The 17,607-nt window shown below is 45.6% G+C and overlaps 1 protein-coding gene across 5 annotated transcripts in view; it reads left to right on the top strand.

Moving 5' to 3' along the window:
- ABCC4 (ATP binding cassette subfamily C member 4) overlaps positions 1-17,607 on the top strand; it is a 264,459-nt gene that overhangs the window by 103,998 nt on the left and 142,854 nt on the right. For all 5 annotated transcript variants that reach the window (XM_058681819.1, XM_058681826.1, XM_058681841.1 and 2 more), the window contains 4 exons: positions 540-731; positions 11,093-11,187; positions 11,432-11,518; positions 16,529-16,625. In XM_058681819.1, the coding sequence (XP_058537802.1) occupies positions 540-731; positions 11,093-11,187; positions 11,432-11,518; positions 16,529-16,625 (471 nt within the window). The remainder of the gene's footprint in view (positions 1-539; positions 732-11,092; positions 11,188-11,431; positions 11,519-16,528; positions 16,626-17,607) is intronic.

Genomic DNA, 17,607 nt, shown 5'->3' on the forward strand with positions numbered 1-17,607 from the left:
ACGAGGATAGCTGGATGCAGGACCACCTGTGTGAAAACTCAGACAGAGGAAGTGTGTATCATGCCAGCCTCCCCTGTTGGGAATGGCCAGCAGTCTGTCTTTGAGCACAGCATTTCATTTGGGGGGAAACGCACTCGGGCAGAGCAGGCGGGTATCCTCTGTTTTGTTAGCATTCGAATTTGATTTTAAATTTGTAAAAAATACGTATTTATTTTTGGGAGAGGGGAACAGAGGATACCCTGCGGGCTATGCGCTGACAGGCTGACAGCAGTGAGCCTGAGGCGGGACTCGAACTCACGGACTGCGAGATCATGACCTGAGCCGGAGTCAGCCTCTTAACCGACTGGGCCACCCAGGTGCCCTCCAAGCATTCACATTTTTTATTGCACCTTCCAGGGCTATACTTGAGTCTGTTTTAAGTGGAAGCGCACTGATGTGTATCAGACCCCGGGGCTGGGGGAGGCGGGATTGGGAATAGCAGCGGCTTGTCTGTGCCCAGTGCTGCTGGTACACACTTGGTTGTTTCCAATCTGTTTCAGTCGTCGCTGTTAAGTGCCCTGCTGGGGGAGCTGCCCCGGAGCCAGGGGCTGGTCAGCGTGCATGGAAAAATCGCCTATGTTTCTCAGCAGCCCTGGGTGTTTGCAGGAACTGTGAGGAGTAATATTTTATTTGGGAAGAAGTATGAAAAGGAACGATACGAGAAAGTCATAAAGGCTTGCGCTTTGAGAAAGGTAAGGACTTTTGAGTTACACACGCTTGAATTTCAAGTAATAATAGTGTTGATTGAAATGACAAGGTTGAGTTCCTTTTTTTTTTTTTTTTTTTTTTTTTTTTTTTGAAAGCTCTTTGGACATTATTTAATGCTTCAAGCTGGTCTTGTGGGCAGACGCACCACATGTAACTGCACAGAGGCACTGCTGTTTTAATCCTGATGTCATGAGGATCACAGGATGCTTCTCTTGTTTTGTGAAGTTTTATTCACTTTGCACTTTTTAAATGGACAGTTATAAAAAAAAAAAGTGTAGCATAAAGAGCCCTCATGTACCCATCCCCCAGCTTTAACCATGCTCTGCTGGGGGAGGAGGAGGAAGACTGACCATTCCCCCTGCCCTCTGCCAGCCTTACCCACACCCCGAATTATTCTGATGCAGAACGTAGCCCTCCTGTAGTTAGTCTGCACGTGTTTCCTTCATTATCTCTAAAAGATAAGAAGTCCTCTGAAAAGAAACCATGTTATCACCCTTGAAAAGTGACTACAGGTCCTTAATATCATCACTGTCCTAGTCCACGTGTACATTTCGTTAATTATCTCAGCAGGAAATCTGGTCAGCCATTGGTTTGAGTCAGACCCCACGTAAGGTCTGTACTTTGCTCTTGGCTGATTTATTTCTGCGGTCCCTTTCAGTCTCTAGGCTTCTTCTCCACTTGATTTTTAACTTGCGATTTATTATTTTAAGAAAAGGAAATGCTTTCAAATTTATTTTGAATATTACATCATTGTTTTTGCAGAAAATGGCAAGATGAAATGTTGAAGTGTACTTGGGATTTAAATAAAATTGATGAATGAATGATAAAAACTGAACTTACTTGATAGGACAGTATAATTTAGCAAAAAGGAAAACAAAACGGTCCATAGTGATAAATATTATGTGACTCCCTTTGGGTTATAAAAATCAGTGGATAATGGCGATAAAGGGCTCTCCCTGGGATCTGCTCGATGCAGGCTGGACATCCGACTGTTCTTTTATACTGTGTGGAAAAGGCCAGGACAGACTTTTAAAGGTATGGAATTGAAGGCTTCCAGCCAGAGTAGTGAGGAAATAGTAATTTTGCTCGAACAATGGCTTGAACATGATAGATTTTATCAGGCGAGTAGCATTTTATGATGTGGACAAAACATAATTGCTTGTTTAATGGGCTTCTATTTCTTTCCCCTGGGTCATTGTTAATGAGAGATTATGTGTTTTCAGAAATGACATCAGGTTAGCAGTGGTGAGCGAGATTTTTGTTCAGTGGTGTATGCTGTGTAAGGAGAGGGAGAAAGCAGTGGTGATAACTGCCATTTATTTGGAGTCCACATGCTAATCACTTTTTTGCCTGTCGTGCGTGCGCACACACACCCATCCACCCACCCACGCGTGCGCGCGCGCGCGCACACACACACACACACACACACCAGTTTTTAATCTTTTACCAGTGCTTTTGATGGCATGCACCACCCTCATTTTATAGTTGCTAGAACTGAGGCTTATGGAGATGAAACAATTCACGTAAACATCTGCAGCTCAAGTTCAGATTTTTCATGACCCCAGATTCCATGCTTCACGGGGCCATGACGCCTCCCAGCAGAGGGAGTTTATAAGGAAGAGCGATTTTTAAAGTTGGCTAATTGAGGCGGAGACCAGTGGTGACACTGGTGAGAAGCCAGATGCCGAGAGGCAGTGGCCCCAGTAGCCCATCTGCAAGCCTGGTGGGCGAGGGTAGGACGTCAGCTCTACTCCAGGAACGGTGTTGTGGAGCATTTAGAAAAATGGGGATGATGCAGCAGTTAACATCCAGAGCTGGATTCGAGGATGTCACCTTCGAGCATACAACAGGCATGTACACAGAGTAGCAACAGTTAATTCAGATATAACTGGAGAAGTTCCTTAGGCAGACACCGTCATCAAGTACTTGTGGACGTGGCATGTGATACCATGAGGGTGAGTCTCCTCAACGCAATGACTGCTGGGAGCGAGGGGCCGAAGAGGCCACCGTGTGGCCCATGTACCTTGACGTTGTGCACGTGTGAAGATTACAACCCTAACTGGGTACCAGGAGCTGAAGTTTTCCTTCTCATATTTACACCACTGCCTTTTCAGCTCATAAACTACTAGGTAACCTTATTCGACATAACTACTGTTTAATTTAATTTATATTTTATATATTTTTATTATTTATTTGTTTATTTATTTTGAGAGAGAGAGAGAGAGAAAGAGAGAATGCACATGCAAGTTCTCAAAGGGCAGAGAGAGGGAGAGGGAAAGAGGAGCGGGGCTCACCTGGGCTCTGGCTCACCCAAAGCAGAGTTCATGCTCACCCAGTGTGGGTCTCGAACTCAGGAACCGTGAGATCATGACCTGAGCTGAACGAAGTCAGATAACTGATTGAGCCACCCAGGTGCCTGATGTAACTACCCTTTAAATGATTTAAATAGAGGTGCTATGAGCGTCCAAGAAGAAGATTTTTTAAGAGTAATAGAAAAGTACTGAAATTCTGTGTGGCCAAGAATATTCAGATAGATATGTATGTGCTCCAATCAGGAACAGTGTTTTCACATAAGATAGAAAAGGAAAAGTTTTTGCCTTAACTTGCCTCCTTCAACACTGAGCCAGTTGTAAATGATATGTTTAACTCTTGGCCCCTAGCACGAGAAATTATATTCCGTTGCCACAGAGGCTGGGAGAGCATTCCTGAAAAGAGGGACATTAAACTTATTTTAGCCCAAATAGATGTCACTTACTAAATAATGAGTAAATTATGTGATTTTTTTTTTTTTTAATGGGACAATGGAAGAAGGTGGGGTGTGGAGTATGCAATGAACAGAACACAGGCATTTTCTTTTCAGCTTCCTCAAGCTTAACTCCTGATGCCCAGAGGAGACTCCGAAGAGCCAGGCCAGTGCTTGCCTGTTTCTTTGCATGGCCTTGCTTTTCTGGTGATAGCTCAGCCCTGCCTTTCTACTCCCCACATTTGACCATCCCTGGAGAAAAGCACGTGTTGGGACGGTGGCTGCCATTCAGCGTTTTCCCCAGGGACTGATGCCTTTGCCACCGCCACTGGGACGACTGGACCAGTGTGTGGGCCGCCTCTGGGACACGTGGACTCTGGCGGGAAGGGCCCCTGCAAGGCGGGCTGTGCTGCGATTCTTGTATTCATGGCTCCATGTTGCTAAACACGGTCGGTTATCTGTTCTGCGTGACACGGCATGTGGGGTCAGGGCCCCTTGTGCTCCTTCCCTCCTGGACAGAAAAGGAGGCCGGGCGTGAAGATGTAGTGAAGGGTGGAGTCCTGGCCCCAGCCTTGTCACTTCCGACACATCCTGTTACCTGTCTGGGCTTCTCCTGTCTGCTCCAAGTGACGACAGTAGGTCCGAAGATTTCCAAGAAGTTTGGCTGCAGTTCTGAAATGCCATCTATGACTCTGTTTAGTGATTTGTAAGGGCTTTAGGAAACCACAGAACCACCTGATGAGTTACGAGATCTTTTGCTTTTCTCCTCTTGGAACCCATCTGTCAACGGATGGGCATAAGATGGCTACAGAGGGTTGTGGCATCCTGGAATTATGTTGCCCGTAGATACAAAGACTGCATGTGTAGTAGAAAGGCCTTGGCCTTTGGAGAGAGACAGTCTCGAGAATTAACTTGGGATGTTAGTCCATTTCCTTATTAAATGGTGGGCATACGGGACTTCTGTCGAGACTAAGCAGACATGCCGGGTTTTTGAAAAATCGTAGCTATTGTTACAATTATAGTCCTTTTCTCTAAATTCGTATATACATATAAGTATAATAGAGATTTCTCCTTACAGCCTCCCCTAAATCTGGAGGGAAAACAAAACAAAAAAGGGCAACATTTCTTATGTTACGTGTATATTACTAACAACTAGATGTGTTACACTAGATCTAGTTGAAGTTAACTTAAGTCGTTGAGCAGATAATATTTCTGAAATAAAATAGGAGGATATGAAGTAATCGCATTTAGCAACATCCATTTAGACTGATGACATACTCAGAGTGACACTGTAGCAAGTTACAGAGTATAGTTTAGGGAACAGCTGGTTAAGTCCAAGGCCCTGGAGGCAGACAGTTGTGGATTGAGTCTCAGTCTATTTACCAGGTCTGTGATTTGGGTTACAAAGCTTGGGTTTCTTTGTCTATGAAATGGAGATGATCAACCTCGTGTGGTGTTTTTTAGGACGAAATGCAATAACTTTCTTAAAGCACCTGATTGCTAGGGTACAAGCATTCTATAAATGTTAGAATAGTGTTGAAGAGATACTGCCTCTTAATAAAAGAGCAGCCAGTTTTGCGTAGAATCACCTCTATAAAATGTGACATGTTAGAAAAGAAGGTATTTGAGTATATAACTTCCATTATTTGAGGTGATATTTGTTATAGGTGCTCTAACGTAGTACGTTACATAAACCACCAACAAAGATAGTGTCTAACAGAAGATAAGCAACGTATCACATGACATTTGTCTGGCTATTTTACGTTGGAAGACTTTTTAGCATTTTTGGGTAATACATGCTTGAAGGTGTAATATTGATAAATTCAAGTTTAGTATTTTCTCACATAGGTCACTCGAATTTATAAGACTCTCTGGGGTGCTCACAGGCTTACAGTTTCTTCTATTTACTACATTTCTGCCAGCTTGGACATTTTCTTTTCTGATAACATTGACGGTTGTAGAATGATTATTGTTTTATTTTTAGTTTTTCATCTCTCACTTGAGATCGCTTTTACCTATGACATAGGAAATAAATAAGTACAAAAGGGATCTATAAGGCTAATCAAAATATGGAGACTAAGTTTATCGATACTTGTGTGTGTATAGAGAAGTCTTCAAGTCTTAATTTTGATATTATAAGTACACTTTTTGTTTTAAATATACTTTAAAAAATGTCTGTTTATTTTTGAGAGATAAAGAGCACAAGGAGGGAAGAGGCAGAGAGAGAGAGAGACAGAGAGACAGAGAGTCCAAAGGAGGCTTGGAGCTGTCAGCACAGAGCCCGACGAGGGGCTCGAACTCATGAACTGTGAGATCGTGACCTGAGCCGAAGTCAGACGCTTAACCAACTGAGCCACCCAGGTGCCCTTAAATATACTTTTAAATATATTTTTCAGTAACCACTTGGGGCAGCTTGATGAGGAAGGAAGAGTAAAAGGCTATGAATAGAGACAAACTTCATTCAGATTCCATCCATTCCATTTAACAGCTGGCAGTCCTCAGACTGTTATGTAACCTCATCTCAGTTTCCCCATCTGTGAAGTGGGGCTAATTCTTTGCAGCTTGTGAGGATTAGAGATAATCACTGTCAGACAACTGGGCACCAGGCTTGGCACATAAATCTTACCCTCTAGGAGCTGGGGAGATAAACCGTGCATGCGTGTACAAATTATGAAGCAGAATACGGTGGGCACTTCCTGAGAAATCAAGGTCTTGGGAGTGTAGTAGAAAAAGGGTGAGTTCTGATTCAGGAAGCTCGAGGATGGTTGGGGAGCCGACAGGCCATGATAGGAAGGCCAATCATGGGAGAAATGTTAGGAACAAAGCCTCGGAACTCAGGCTGTTTGACTCGGGATCCAGCCCTCCTTTGCCCCCCCAGGCCTCGAGTCTGGCTCTCCTAGACTGTCAACAGTCTGCTCAGTGGTATTTCTACTGAAGTCTCCACCATTGCCAGAGGGCACTCGACACAGGTTTTGGGCCTGGTGGCATCAACCCAGCATCGCTGTTTCTTGGCTTTCCTCTGGTCTTGTATGTGTGCTTTTTAGTGAAAACCATTAAAGAGGAAAGAGTTGGTTAAACGTCACTGTGATGTAACTAACATTAGAATATCTTCTTCTCACTGGGAGATTGGGAGAATTTGAAATATTATGCTCAACTCAGGCTTTTCTCCTTTAACTGAAACAGAAAAATTATGGTTCGAAAATTAGCCTGACTCAGATTTCACTTCATATTCTTTGAAATGTTGTCCCCACTCCCCTCCGCCATCCCTCCATCTGATGCTTGTCCATAGTTTGCAGAGTCAACAACACACTCAAAATCCTACTACCGGGCTCAGAGCGTGTCCGTTCCGTGTTCCCTAACTGTGCTAAGTGAAAGGGTGGATTTTAAGTGCCTTCTCTAGAAAATGGCTAAGATTGCTCTGCCACAGTCTGGTGCTATTTTAGAAGGAGAACAAAGCAATATAAAATCAAGGCATAAAAACCTAAGAACACTTTGCAAGGACTGTCAACAGTGACTTGGAGGCCAAGTAAACTGTGTGGGTGGGTGGAGGCTGGGAGCCTATCTCAAAATGGCCCATTGTTTTTAATGGAAAGCAAAAGCAAGCGATAGTGTTGACTTCTGAGTTCAGCAAAAAACAAAACAAAACAAAAAAAAACCCGCGTGAAATAGTGGATTTTCATGATTGAGCAGTTGCTGCCTTTCATTTACCGTAATCCACTTAGGCTCTGAGCATGCAGGGAATTCTGGGAGTCTTTGTACGCTGTCAGGGAATGGGTTAGGATGGGGTGCTCTCTCTCCCTTCTCCTTTTGGTGGTGTGCTTGGCATGTTGTGATTCACCCTGAGGGGTCCCACTGTTGGTTTGATCAGAAAATCTGTATCAGCCACGAATAGCAGGTCATGATGATTTGTGTCCTTTTCCTACGTATAGAAGGTGTTTGTCCACGGTTTTGATTGTCACGGCATCCTCGAGCTTAGCCATTCTTGTCTCTCCAGCACATCTTGTAGAAGAGGAAAAAGAGGCTTAGGGAGATCATTCGACATGTTTGTCATGGACATTCCAGCATGCCGCTTGCTTTCTCCCCGATTTGCCAAAGTTAGAGACGAAGAGATGAGGGCTTATCCGTAGAAAGTGTTGCTGTGTATCCTAAGTCTATGCTTGAGAGGTGTGGTAGGTAACCAGCAAACTCCCCCACACTCTGCTTGTCGATGCTAGGACCTGTCTAGTGACAATTACAAGCCATCTAAATAAAGGTTTCTAATACAAGGTAATTAAACCTGTTACCCTGTCCTTTAGGGGATGTTCTTATTACTCCCCTTTTTTTTCTCCAGGTACTATGATTGGTTCATTTCTTTCTTTTTTTTTTTTTAAATATAATTTATTGACAAATTGGTTTCCATACAACATCCAGGGCTCATCCCAACAGTGCCCTCCTCAGTGCCCATCACCCACCTTCCCGTCTTTTCCAACCCCCATCAACCCTCAGTTTGTTCTCAGTGTCCAAGAGTCTCTTATGGTTTGCCTCCCTCCCTCTTTGTAACTTTTTTTCCCCCTTTCCCCTCCCCCATGGTCTTCTGTTAAGTTTCTCAAGATCCACCTATGAGTGAAAACATGTGTCTTTCTCTGACTTATTTCACTTAGCATAATACCTTCCAGTTCTATTCATGTTGCTGCAAATGGCCGGATTTCATTCTTTCTCATTGCCAAGTAGTATTCCATTGTGTATATAAACCACAACCTCTTTATCCATTCATCAGTTGATGGACATTTAGGCTCTTTCCTTAATTTGGCTATTGTTGAAAGTGCTGCTATAAACATTGGGGTACATATGCCCCTATGCTTCAGCACTGCTGTATCCCTTGGGCAAATTCCCAGTGGTGCTATTGCTGGGTTGTAGGGTAGATCTATTTTTAATTTGTTGAGGAACCTCCACACTGTTTTCCAGAGAGGCTGCACCAGTTGGCATTCCCACCAACAGTGCGAGAGGGTTCCCGTTTCCCGTTTCTCCACATCCTCGCCAGCATCTATAGTCTCCTGATTTGTTCATTTTAGCCACTCTGACTGGTGTGAGGTGATATCTGAGTGTGGTTTTGATTTGTATTTCCCTGATGAGGAGTGACGTTTAGCATCTTTTCATGTGTCTGTTGGCCATCTGGATGTCTTCTTTAGAGAAGTATCTATTCATGTTTTCTGCCCATTTCTTCATTGGATTATTTGTTTTTCGGGTGTGGAGTTTGGTGATCTCTTTATAGATTTTGGATACTAGCCCTTTGTCCAATATGCCATTTGCGAATATCTTTTCCCATTCTGTCTGCCTTTTAGTTTTGTTAATTATTTCCTTTGCAGGGCAGAAGCTTTTTATCTTGATGAGGTCCCAATAGTTCATTTTTGCATTTATGTGTCGAGTAAGAAATTGCTGCGGCTGAGGTCAAAGAGGTGGTTGCCTGCTTTCTCCTCTAGAGTTTTGATGGTTTCCTGTCTCACATTCAGGTCCTTTATCCATTTTGAGTTTATTTCTTAAATAATATTCATATATAACTTGATAGATTCCCAGATCTTCACATGAAAGCATGAAGCTTCTTAGCTTTGAGTTCCACCTGGCTTGTGTGGAACAAGCATCTACTTAATTCAGCTGATCACCTCGGTGTCTCTTGAACACTTCCCTTTTGTTTTTCCTTTCCAGACTACTCTTCTCGTTTCTTGTACAGATCTCATGAGTCACTCTATCACCATGCCTTAAATGTGAAGACAAGGGGGCTGCCTGGGTGGCTCATTCGGTTAAGTGTCTGACTCTTGGTTTCGGCTCAGGTCATGATCTCACAGTTTGTGAGACTGAGCCCCGCGTCAGGCTCTGTGCTGTCAGTATTTTTAAAGCGAATAAACCTAAAAAAAAAAAATGTGACGGGGTGCCTGGGTGGTTCAGTTGTTTAAGTGTCCCAACTTCAGCTCAGGTCATGATCTCATGGTTCATGGGTTCAAGCCCTGCACTGGGCTCTCTGCTGACAGCGGGAAGCCTGCTTGGGATTCTCTCTCCCTCTATCTCTGCCCCTCCCCTGCTTATGGTCTCTCTCTCTCTCTCTCTCTCTCTCTCTCTCTCTCTCAATAAATAAATAAATAAATAAATAAATAAATAAATAAACAAACTTAAGTAGAAGACAAGGGTCAGGTGTTAGTTAACCTTCTCTGAGGGTGGGAAGCTGAGGTCGAGATCAGCAAACTGGCTGGTTAAGACACACTTGTTCTTTTAGGGGCGCCTGGGTGGCTCAGTCAACTAAGTGTCCGACTTTGGCTCAGGTCATGATCTTATGGTTCGTGAGTCTGAGCCCTGTGTCAGGTTCTGTGCTGACAGCTCAGAGTCTGGAGCTTTCTTTAGATTCTGTGTCTCCCTCTTTCTCTGCCCCTCCCCTGTTCATACTCTCTCTCAAAAATAAGTAAACATTAAACAAATTAAAAAAAAACCCACACTTGTTCTTTGATAAAGGAAGTCCCTTGGCTTTCCAAGTCATGTGTGTGCCGCCAGCTTGCACAAGTAGCCCTTGGCACAGACCTCCAGAGTTGCACGTCCAGCTGCAACCTGATGTCCTCCGTAGGCATCTTGGCTTGCCCATAACCACGATCTCAAGTTGCATCTGCTGTCTTGCCCAGCTCAGTAGCCGGTGAGGCAGTTCTTCCCCTTTCTCACGTGGAGGACGATACATCGCTCCTCTTCTGCCACCACGACCCCACCCCTTCATCCACAGGTGTTACAGGCTCGACCTTTGAAATTTGCCCGGAACCTGACCACTGCACTCCATTTCTGCTGTTCTCGCTCTGGTTCCATCCACAGCCTGCTCTCACCTACATGCAGAATCCTCCTGATGTGTGCCCTGCCTTCACCGGGTGCCCATACCATCTCTTTTCCACAGAGAGGCAAGAGGGATTTCTCAAAAACCTAAGCCAGGTCATGTCCTCCTCCCCATTTCACTGGGAGTGAAACATGCCCCCCGCCCCCTTACCTCTGCCCTTGCTCTCCCCATTCTTTTCTCATTTTGTCTTGCTCTGCTGGCCTGCCTGCTAGTCCTCCAACACCTTGGGCACCCATCTGCCCCATGGCCTTTGCGCTTGCTTGTTCCTGCACATGGACTGCTTTTCAGTTTCTGCAGGTGCACTTATCTGTCTGTGAAAGCCCCTCTGATCAGAGACCTTCCTGACCCCCATGTACAATGCACTTCCCCTGCCCCTCTCCCCCTGAGCCGCCTTCGTTTTTCTTCTTAGGACTTGCACTCATGCTAATTTTTCATAGTGTCAGTCTCCCTCCACGGAAACTCAAGGGACTGTCTTCCTACAACCAAATTCATTGTGCCCAGAACAATGCCAGACATACAGTCGATGTTCAATAAAACATCTGTTAAAATGGTGAAATGCATAAATACTGTGGGGAAAAGCTGCCGAATGAAAACAAAAAGCCCTGAGTTTGTTGGAAAGGTTCAGGGTTACAATTCTGTCTCTTTGAAATATCATCTATTGTAGTTGATCCCATACGAGTATGAAGAACCGGTGCTGCAAGTCTAGGACGACAGGAGGATATATTTTACATCGTTTTCTTCTTTGTGTCTCCGCGCAGGATTTGCAGCTTTTGGAGGACGGAGATCTGACCGTGATAGGCGATCGGGGAGCCACACTGAGCGGGGGGCAGAAGGCCCGGGTCAACCTCGCGAGGTAATCGCGGTTCGGTTGCCCTCCCGCGCCTGCGCTGTGTGCGGCTCCCAGGGAGCCTCACCCGAAACCACCTGCGGCTGCGTTGGGGGGCCCGGGGGGGGGGGCGCCGTGGGAAGCACGAATCTCTCATTATTACGGCGGCTCTTGGCATGAACCCGACCCGAGTTGTTGCTGAACGCCGTCAGGCCTCGGAGAGGTGGGGGTGTGGGGCGTTCTCCCGGCTGACGGCGCCTTATGTTTCTAGAGCAGTGTACCAGGACGCCGACGTCTACCTCCTGGACGATCCTCTCAGCGCCGTGGATGCGGAAGTGGGCAAGCACTTGTTTGAACTGTGAGTTTGCCTGCTCCGGTCACTTCTGCTAAGAACCGCGTGGGGTTTGGGGAAGAGGGCTCGGGAAAGCCTGGACGCCTCGGTAGACTCTGCTGCTTCTGCTCTGGCGGCCGTCTTTCTCCTCCCTTCCCTCCACAGACGATCCGTTTTAGAGACATTTTCGGGGAACAAGGGGGAAGATGCAGACGGTGTTTACTGCGTCGGCGGCGGGGTGGTGAGTGGAGAACAGGCTTTAGGGGGTTAAGAAATAGATGGCAGATTTCCCCTTGCTACTTGTAGGTGATAAACAAGACGTTGTTGGTGGAATAAGGAGGATGCTGGACGGTTTTCTGAATTGAAGAATGGGACTCGGTAACGTGGTGCTTGGCTGCCAGGTTCTTTTCCTTCATCATTTTTGTTGATGGCACATTTAGAAGTGCAGTTTGCTGGTTTGTGCTAATTATCCCGTAGGTTAGGAAGTACTTGGTAAAGTCTAGAATAGTTTAAGAATGACTTATCCCGTATCACAGGATGGTTTCAATAATTGAGTGTTGCTTCATGGATTCTTAATAGGTAAGGGCCCCCACATGTAGGGGTAACTTGAATTTGAAACTAGATACCCAGAATCTAGCTTATCTCCTGGCTCTCACTCTGTGTTTCGGGAATTGGTTTTCATCGGCTCTTGCTCAGTCGTGAAACCACTGATGAAAGTACTGGAAGCTAACATACGTGACTGATGCTTCCTGTGGACTGAGTGTAGACTGGGGTATGCACAAGCATCGTGAGCTCACTCTTGCTAAAACGGCATCCAGATCTACCCCACAGTTAGCTTACTGTTATTAAAGCCGGTGAGCACTTTCAAGTGCATTTCCTGAAGCCCTAATGTGTGCACGGAGGTAGAGGTTCTTGCAAATGATGTTGAAAGTCCAGACCAGGGTGTCGGCCCCTTCGTTTCTCCTGAGACCTCTCTCCGTGGCTGGCTGATGGCCGCCCCCTTGCTGTGTCCTCACACGGCCCCTCCTCTGTGCACGTGCACCCACGGTGTCTTTCTCCTTATGTCCTAATCTCTTCTAAGGACACCAGTCAGATTGGATAAGACCCGTCATCAAGGCCTCATTTTCACTTAATTACCCCTTGAAGGCCCTGTCACCAAATTCTAAAGTATTGGGGGCTTAAGGCATCAACATGTGAATTTTGGGGAGGACACAGTTCATTTACAACAAGTCCCAAGTAGCAAAGTAAAGAGATTCTAGCAGAGAGAGCAGTGTGAGGCAGTTCTGGGTTCTGGATACGAGGAGCTGGGACTCCGTGTCCCCTGAGTGTGGGTTCCTGTGATTTCTCCCCTAGAGCGTGTATGTACCAAGTGTTTCGTTTTGGGATGATGACAAGTTCTGGAGATGGGTGGTGGTGATGGTTGCACAACGGTGTGAGTGCCCGTAATGCTGCTGAGCTCTATGCTTAAAGATGGTTAAAATCGTAGATCTTCTATTTATTTTACTGTAATTAAAGAAAAAAAGAAGCATGGCAGCATTGAATTTTTCAGAATGCAGAGAGCCGAGCAGCTGATACCTGACATGGCCTCCAGCTCTTTGATCCGACCTCCTTGCCCATCCCTTCCTGATCGCCACTGGATGAATTTTCCCTTAGGGAAGTGCCTTGTGGTTTGTTAGTGAGTTCGGTGACAGAGATTCTAACCCCCTCCCTCGATGGCATCAGGAGTAGCCCACCCAGCCTCCCTGTCCCCAGTGCCCCCCCACCCCCGGGCTCACAAATGTGTCTCCCCAACCTGGGCGGGGGGCGGGTATTGCGCACAAGCTCTCTATCGCTGTAAGAACAGTTTCCGCTGGCCATTGAGTTTGTGTCACTTGGGAGGGGAGAAGATGACCTTCTAATTGCCAAGTATCAGTGTGCTTATCACAGAAACTCTCCCAGGTTCTTCTTTGAACCCAGGAGGTATTTATAAAGTCCTCTCGCACCTTTCGGGTTTAATGGCTTTGGATATACACTTGATAGAAGCAAGCTTGTTAAAATTGTTGTTTGCTAATCAGAACCACGTTCTTTGGGGAAACTTAGGGCAGGGAGCACGAATGCAATTTAGGAAATCACTCAGCAGCAGCTGGAGAATGTTCTCAACGAGCTAGAAAATTGGACTGAACAATATACTATGAAAGATGGCGGTTGTGTTGAAGCTCAGAGATGTGAAGTGTTTTGTATTAAAAGTGAATGAGTTACACTTCTACTTGCCATTAGCAGTTTACTTCGGTCGTGAATATATATCCAAGGTTATTAAGGTTTGCGAGTCTCACAACTATATGCTGTAAACATCGACGTGGATTCTATCACATGTGGAAGGTTGGAGGCCCTCGGGTGAACAGAAGCGCATGTAACCTGTTGGAGCGGTGGATCCTGTCTTATTTTAGAGAGCCCCATATCCCTAGACCCTCACTTCTGCGTAATCAGTTCGAGTCTGTCCTAACTGGATCTGCCCCACTACTGCCTACTCTGTTCACCTTTGCCGCCTCAGGCCTCCACGGACCCCCTTCGTGCTCAGGGCGCAGCTCAGCATCCTCAAGTGGCGAAAAAGATTCTTTGCAGTCTGACCCATTTGCATTTCCGGCACTTCCTCACGCAAACTCCCTACTCCGGCCACGCTGGCTCTCGTGCAGTGCCCTGAATGAGCTGTGTCCCTTCCTCCTATCTGCCTGTCTGTACAGATCCTGTTCCTTCTGTCCGGGAGCCTGGGGGCCAGTGCGCCAGGACAAAGAAGATGCCGCTGCCACCTTTCCCTCCCGTTTCTCCAGAGGGTGGCCTGTGCCCTTTCATCTTTCCAGAGCCCTCAGTGGGCTGTACTTGAGCACTGATGAGTCCCCCCTACCCCTGACTCACTGTGAATGCACGAAGGCACCTTTGTGCAGCAGGTTTCTCTCCCAGAGCCGCTGCACCTGCTGTACCTTCTTCCAGGAATGTTTCCCACAGATATGCTCATGGTCCGTGTGTCCCCTACATCCAAGATTGCAGCCCTCACCTTGCTTTTTCCTTATAGCATACATCACGACCCAAGAGTGCACTTTCTGTATTTATTTAATGTGCCTCCCTCTTCACAGTGTTGTCCGTTTTCTTGACCTGTAGATGTCCTTGGCACTTAGAGTGCCTTGTACCTCAACAGAGGTCTGTCGATTGAATGAATGAGGGTAGTGACTGTCTTATTTGTATCCTCTCTACCACAGTACATGTGCCCTCTTAACACAGCCCTTACACAGGATAAAGGTTAAATAACTTGTTACTGATCCTTCATTTTTTTTTTTTTAATGGCATGGCTTGGAAATTTTTACTGTTAAAAATTTGGCAAGTAGAGTATTTTCGTAGAGATTTTGATTAAAAAACATAATTTAGAAAAATTTAGAGCCATCACCTGATAACATCATTGTAATTCTTTATATTTCCTCGTGTTTGGTGGAATGTTAGGAAGAAAACATTTTAAAAGTTTTGCATTGGCCCATCTTGGACGCAGCAACCTATTTGATGTGGTGGTTAACATCCGTCTTCAGGGATTGCCAGCAGGGAATTTTGAATTAAGAAGTAACAGTTCCCTTAAACACGCTAAGCCTGAAGAGGGGTTTACTCGCTCAGGAAACTTAGGAATAAAAGCCACACCAAGACCTTTCAAAAGGGAAACATTAATCCTCTTGGATGTAAAGAATGGAATAATAGTATATATACCTACATCCTGGGGTCTTGCTTCTGATCTCAGGTCCAGTCTCAGAAGTGTCCCCTGAGGACTTTTCTGTCCTGAGTCCAAACCAAAGGGCCACTTGTGGGTTAGGGAAGGTGGAGAATGGACCTAACATTGACTGAGTGGATTAGTGTTCTTAGAACATACCTATGGGTTGTCATCGGCCTTATTTTGAGATGAAGGAACTGAGGTTCAGAGAGAGGTCCGTTAGCTCATCTGACATCTCCAGGCTAGTAAGAGGGATTTGAACTGCAGTCTGGGTGCCTGCAGAACTCTTGATCTGACCTACCTCAGCAGGTTGAGTTGGGGCCCACGTTCCTGAGATTTGCTGTGCAAGGGGCTCTGTCACCCAGAGCATATGCCTAGGGCCCTGCCTCTGGTCAGATGGCCCCGTCTCAGGCTATGTGCTGACCTGGACAGGTTGTGGACCATGGTGGGGTGCAGGCTGGAGTGCAGTTCCTAGGGGTGTGCATTTAAAACGAGGAGCACTTTGAGGAGTTACTGTAAAAAACCTACTTGAGTGCTGATGGGGCTCTTGGCTAAGAGGACTGGTGTGTCCTTTGAGCTGTTGAATGATTTCCACTATGATTTCAGCCCCTTGGATTCTCTTCTTTCGTATTCATATTCAGAAGGTTTTCAGTCCGACTGAAAGATGGTTTAGTGTTCTGGATGGGACTGTGGGGATATTGTAAACACTAATTGAGGACATGCCAGTTTTTGTTTTCTAATAGTATTTAGGAAGTGTGTCTAGAAAGTGTCTAGAAAATGCACTTTGGGAAGAAGGTTACTGAGAATTTAAGATTTTTTTTTTTGGTTAATATTACATCATAAATCAATTACCTAGCAAACTAAGAAAAATGTACATTTTTGTATAACTTAGATTCCTCCTTCACCCAGTCATACACAGGGATGAAACACTAGTATTTTCATTCAGTCCGGTTTTGGAATCTCACTATTGCTCAATTGTTTTTTCACCATGAAATATATAAATAATTGTTAAGCTGAGTTTTAGGGGGGAAAAATGTTAGTTAGCTCTTGGCGTCTCCTTCACTGGACTGCTTTTTGGAATTTCTTAGCAGAACTAGACTCAAGTTGGTGGATAAATTCGAGGACCTCGTTATGTTCCCAGTGATTTACATTTGTATTTGATTTGTATCTGTATTTATATTGGTTTTTAAACTACAAATCTTTGACTAGTGTGTTGTCTTTGTCTCTATGTGTTTTGAAAATGTGTGTTTTTCAATTTGGAGCACCCCCATTAACATGGTTTTTGCTTACTGTACCTTTTATATTTATAGGTGTATTTGTCAAACCTTGCACGAGAAGATCACAGTCTTAGTGACTCATCAGTTGCAGTACCTAAAAGCTGCAAGTCAGATTCTGATATTGAAAGATGTAAGTAATTTCTAGACATCTGTGGGACTTGCTAGCACTCAGGTGTGTTGAAGGTGAGACCTCCCAGCAGGTCTCTTCTCAGGTTTGTGCCAAACTCCCTCTCCTTCCTTCGTTTTGTACCCTGTCCTGCCCAGAGCTGGTATTCCTGCTTTTAAGCATGAATCCAGACATGTAGAAATGGAACTGTTCCGCTCTAGGCCATATTACCCTAAATATATAAAATTGGTGCCTCAGAGTTCTAAATTATAACTGTTCTAGTAAAATTGCTTGGGATAGTGATGCTGTTTTATTTAGAACTTTTGTTTTCCTCTTCTTCCACGTAAATCAAAGTGTATTATTTGAAAATTAGGGAGACTGAGACATACTCGTTTCTATTTGTCTTCTGCAGTTTAGCCAAAGAGCATCTTCCATTAGTGACAGAAGCGTGGTTGGAAAGCTGAGCGCCCTGGTCGAGACATGCAGTCCTGCGTGTAGCCAGTTGCTAGTCTCCTGGCATAGGATTCTATGTGTGCCCCATATGTGTGAGAGCCGGGGCGGTGATAAGTAAAAGTCCCTGCCATCGTGGGGCTTCCATTCTTGTGGGGATAGGGATAACGTGTGGGGCAGGGGGCGGCGCATACCATGACAGCCTCCCCAGGGAGCTGGTGCCTCAGGGGACCTAAGTGACATGAAGGTGCTGGCCGTGCAGTCACCTGGGGGAGGGGGGTTGAGGCAGCGGGTCCAACGGTGGGGTCCTAAGGAAGGAACTGACCTGGCATGTTGTAAGAATGTCTGGAAGACCCGTGTGTCTGAGGCACTGTGGGCGAGAGTGTGAGGGAAGTGGGCTCAGAGCAGTGGGCGGCTGGCCCGGAAGTGGGTTGGAAGCCATTGGATAGATCAGAGCAGAGGGGTGATGTGGTCTGATGCATGGTTTTAAAAGATCCCTCTTGGGGCACCTGGGTGGCTCAGTCGGCTAAGTGTCTGACTTCGGCTCGGGTCATGA

Source organism: Neofelis nebulosa, chromosome 1, assembly GCF_028018385.1.
Source record: "Neofelis nebulosa isolate mNeoNeb1 chromosome 1, mNeoNeb1.pri, whole genome shotgun sequence".
Lineage (NCBI taxonomy): Eukaryota > Metazoa > Chordata > Mammalia > Carnivora > Felidae > Neofelis > Neofelis nebulosa.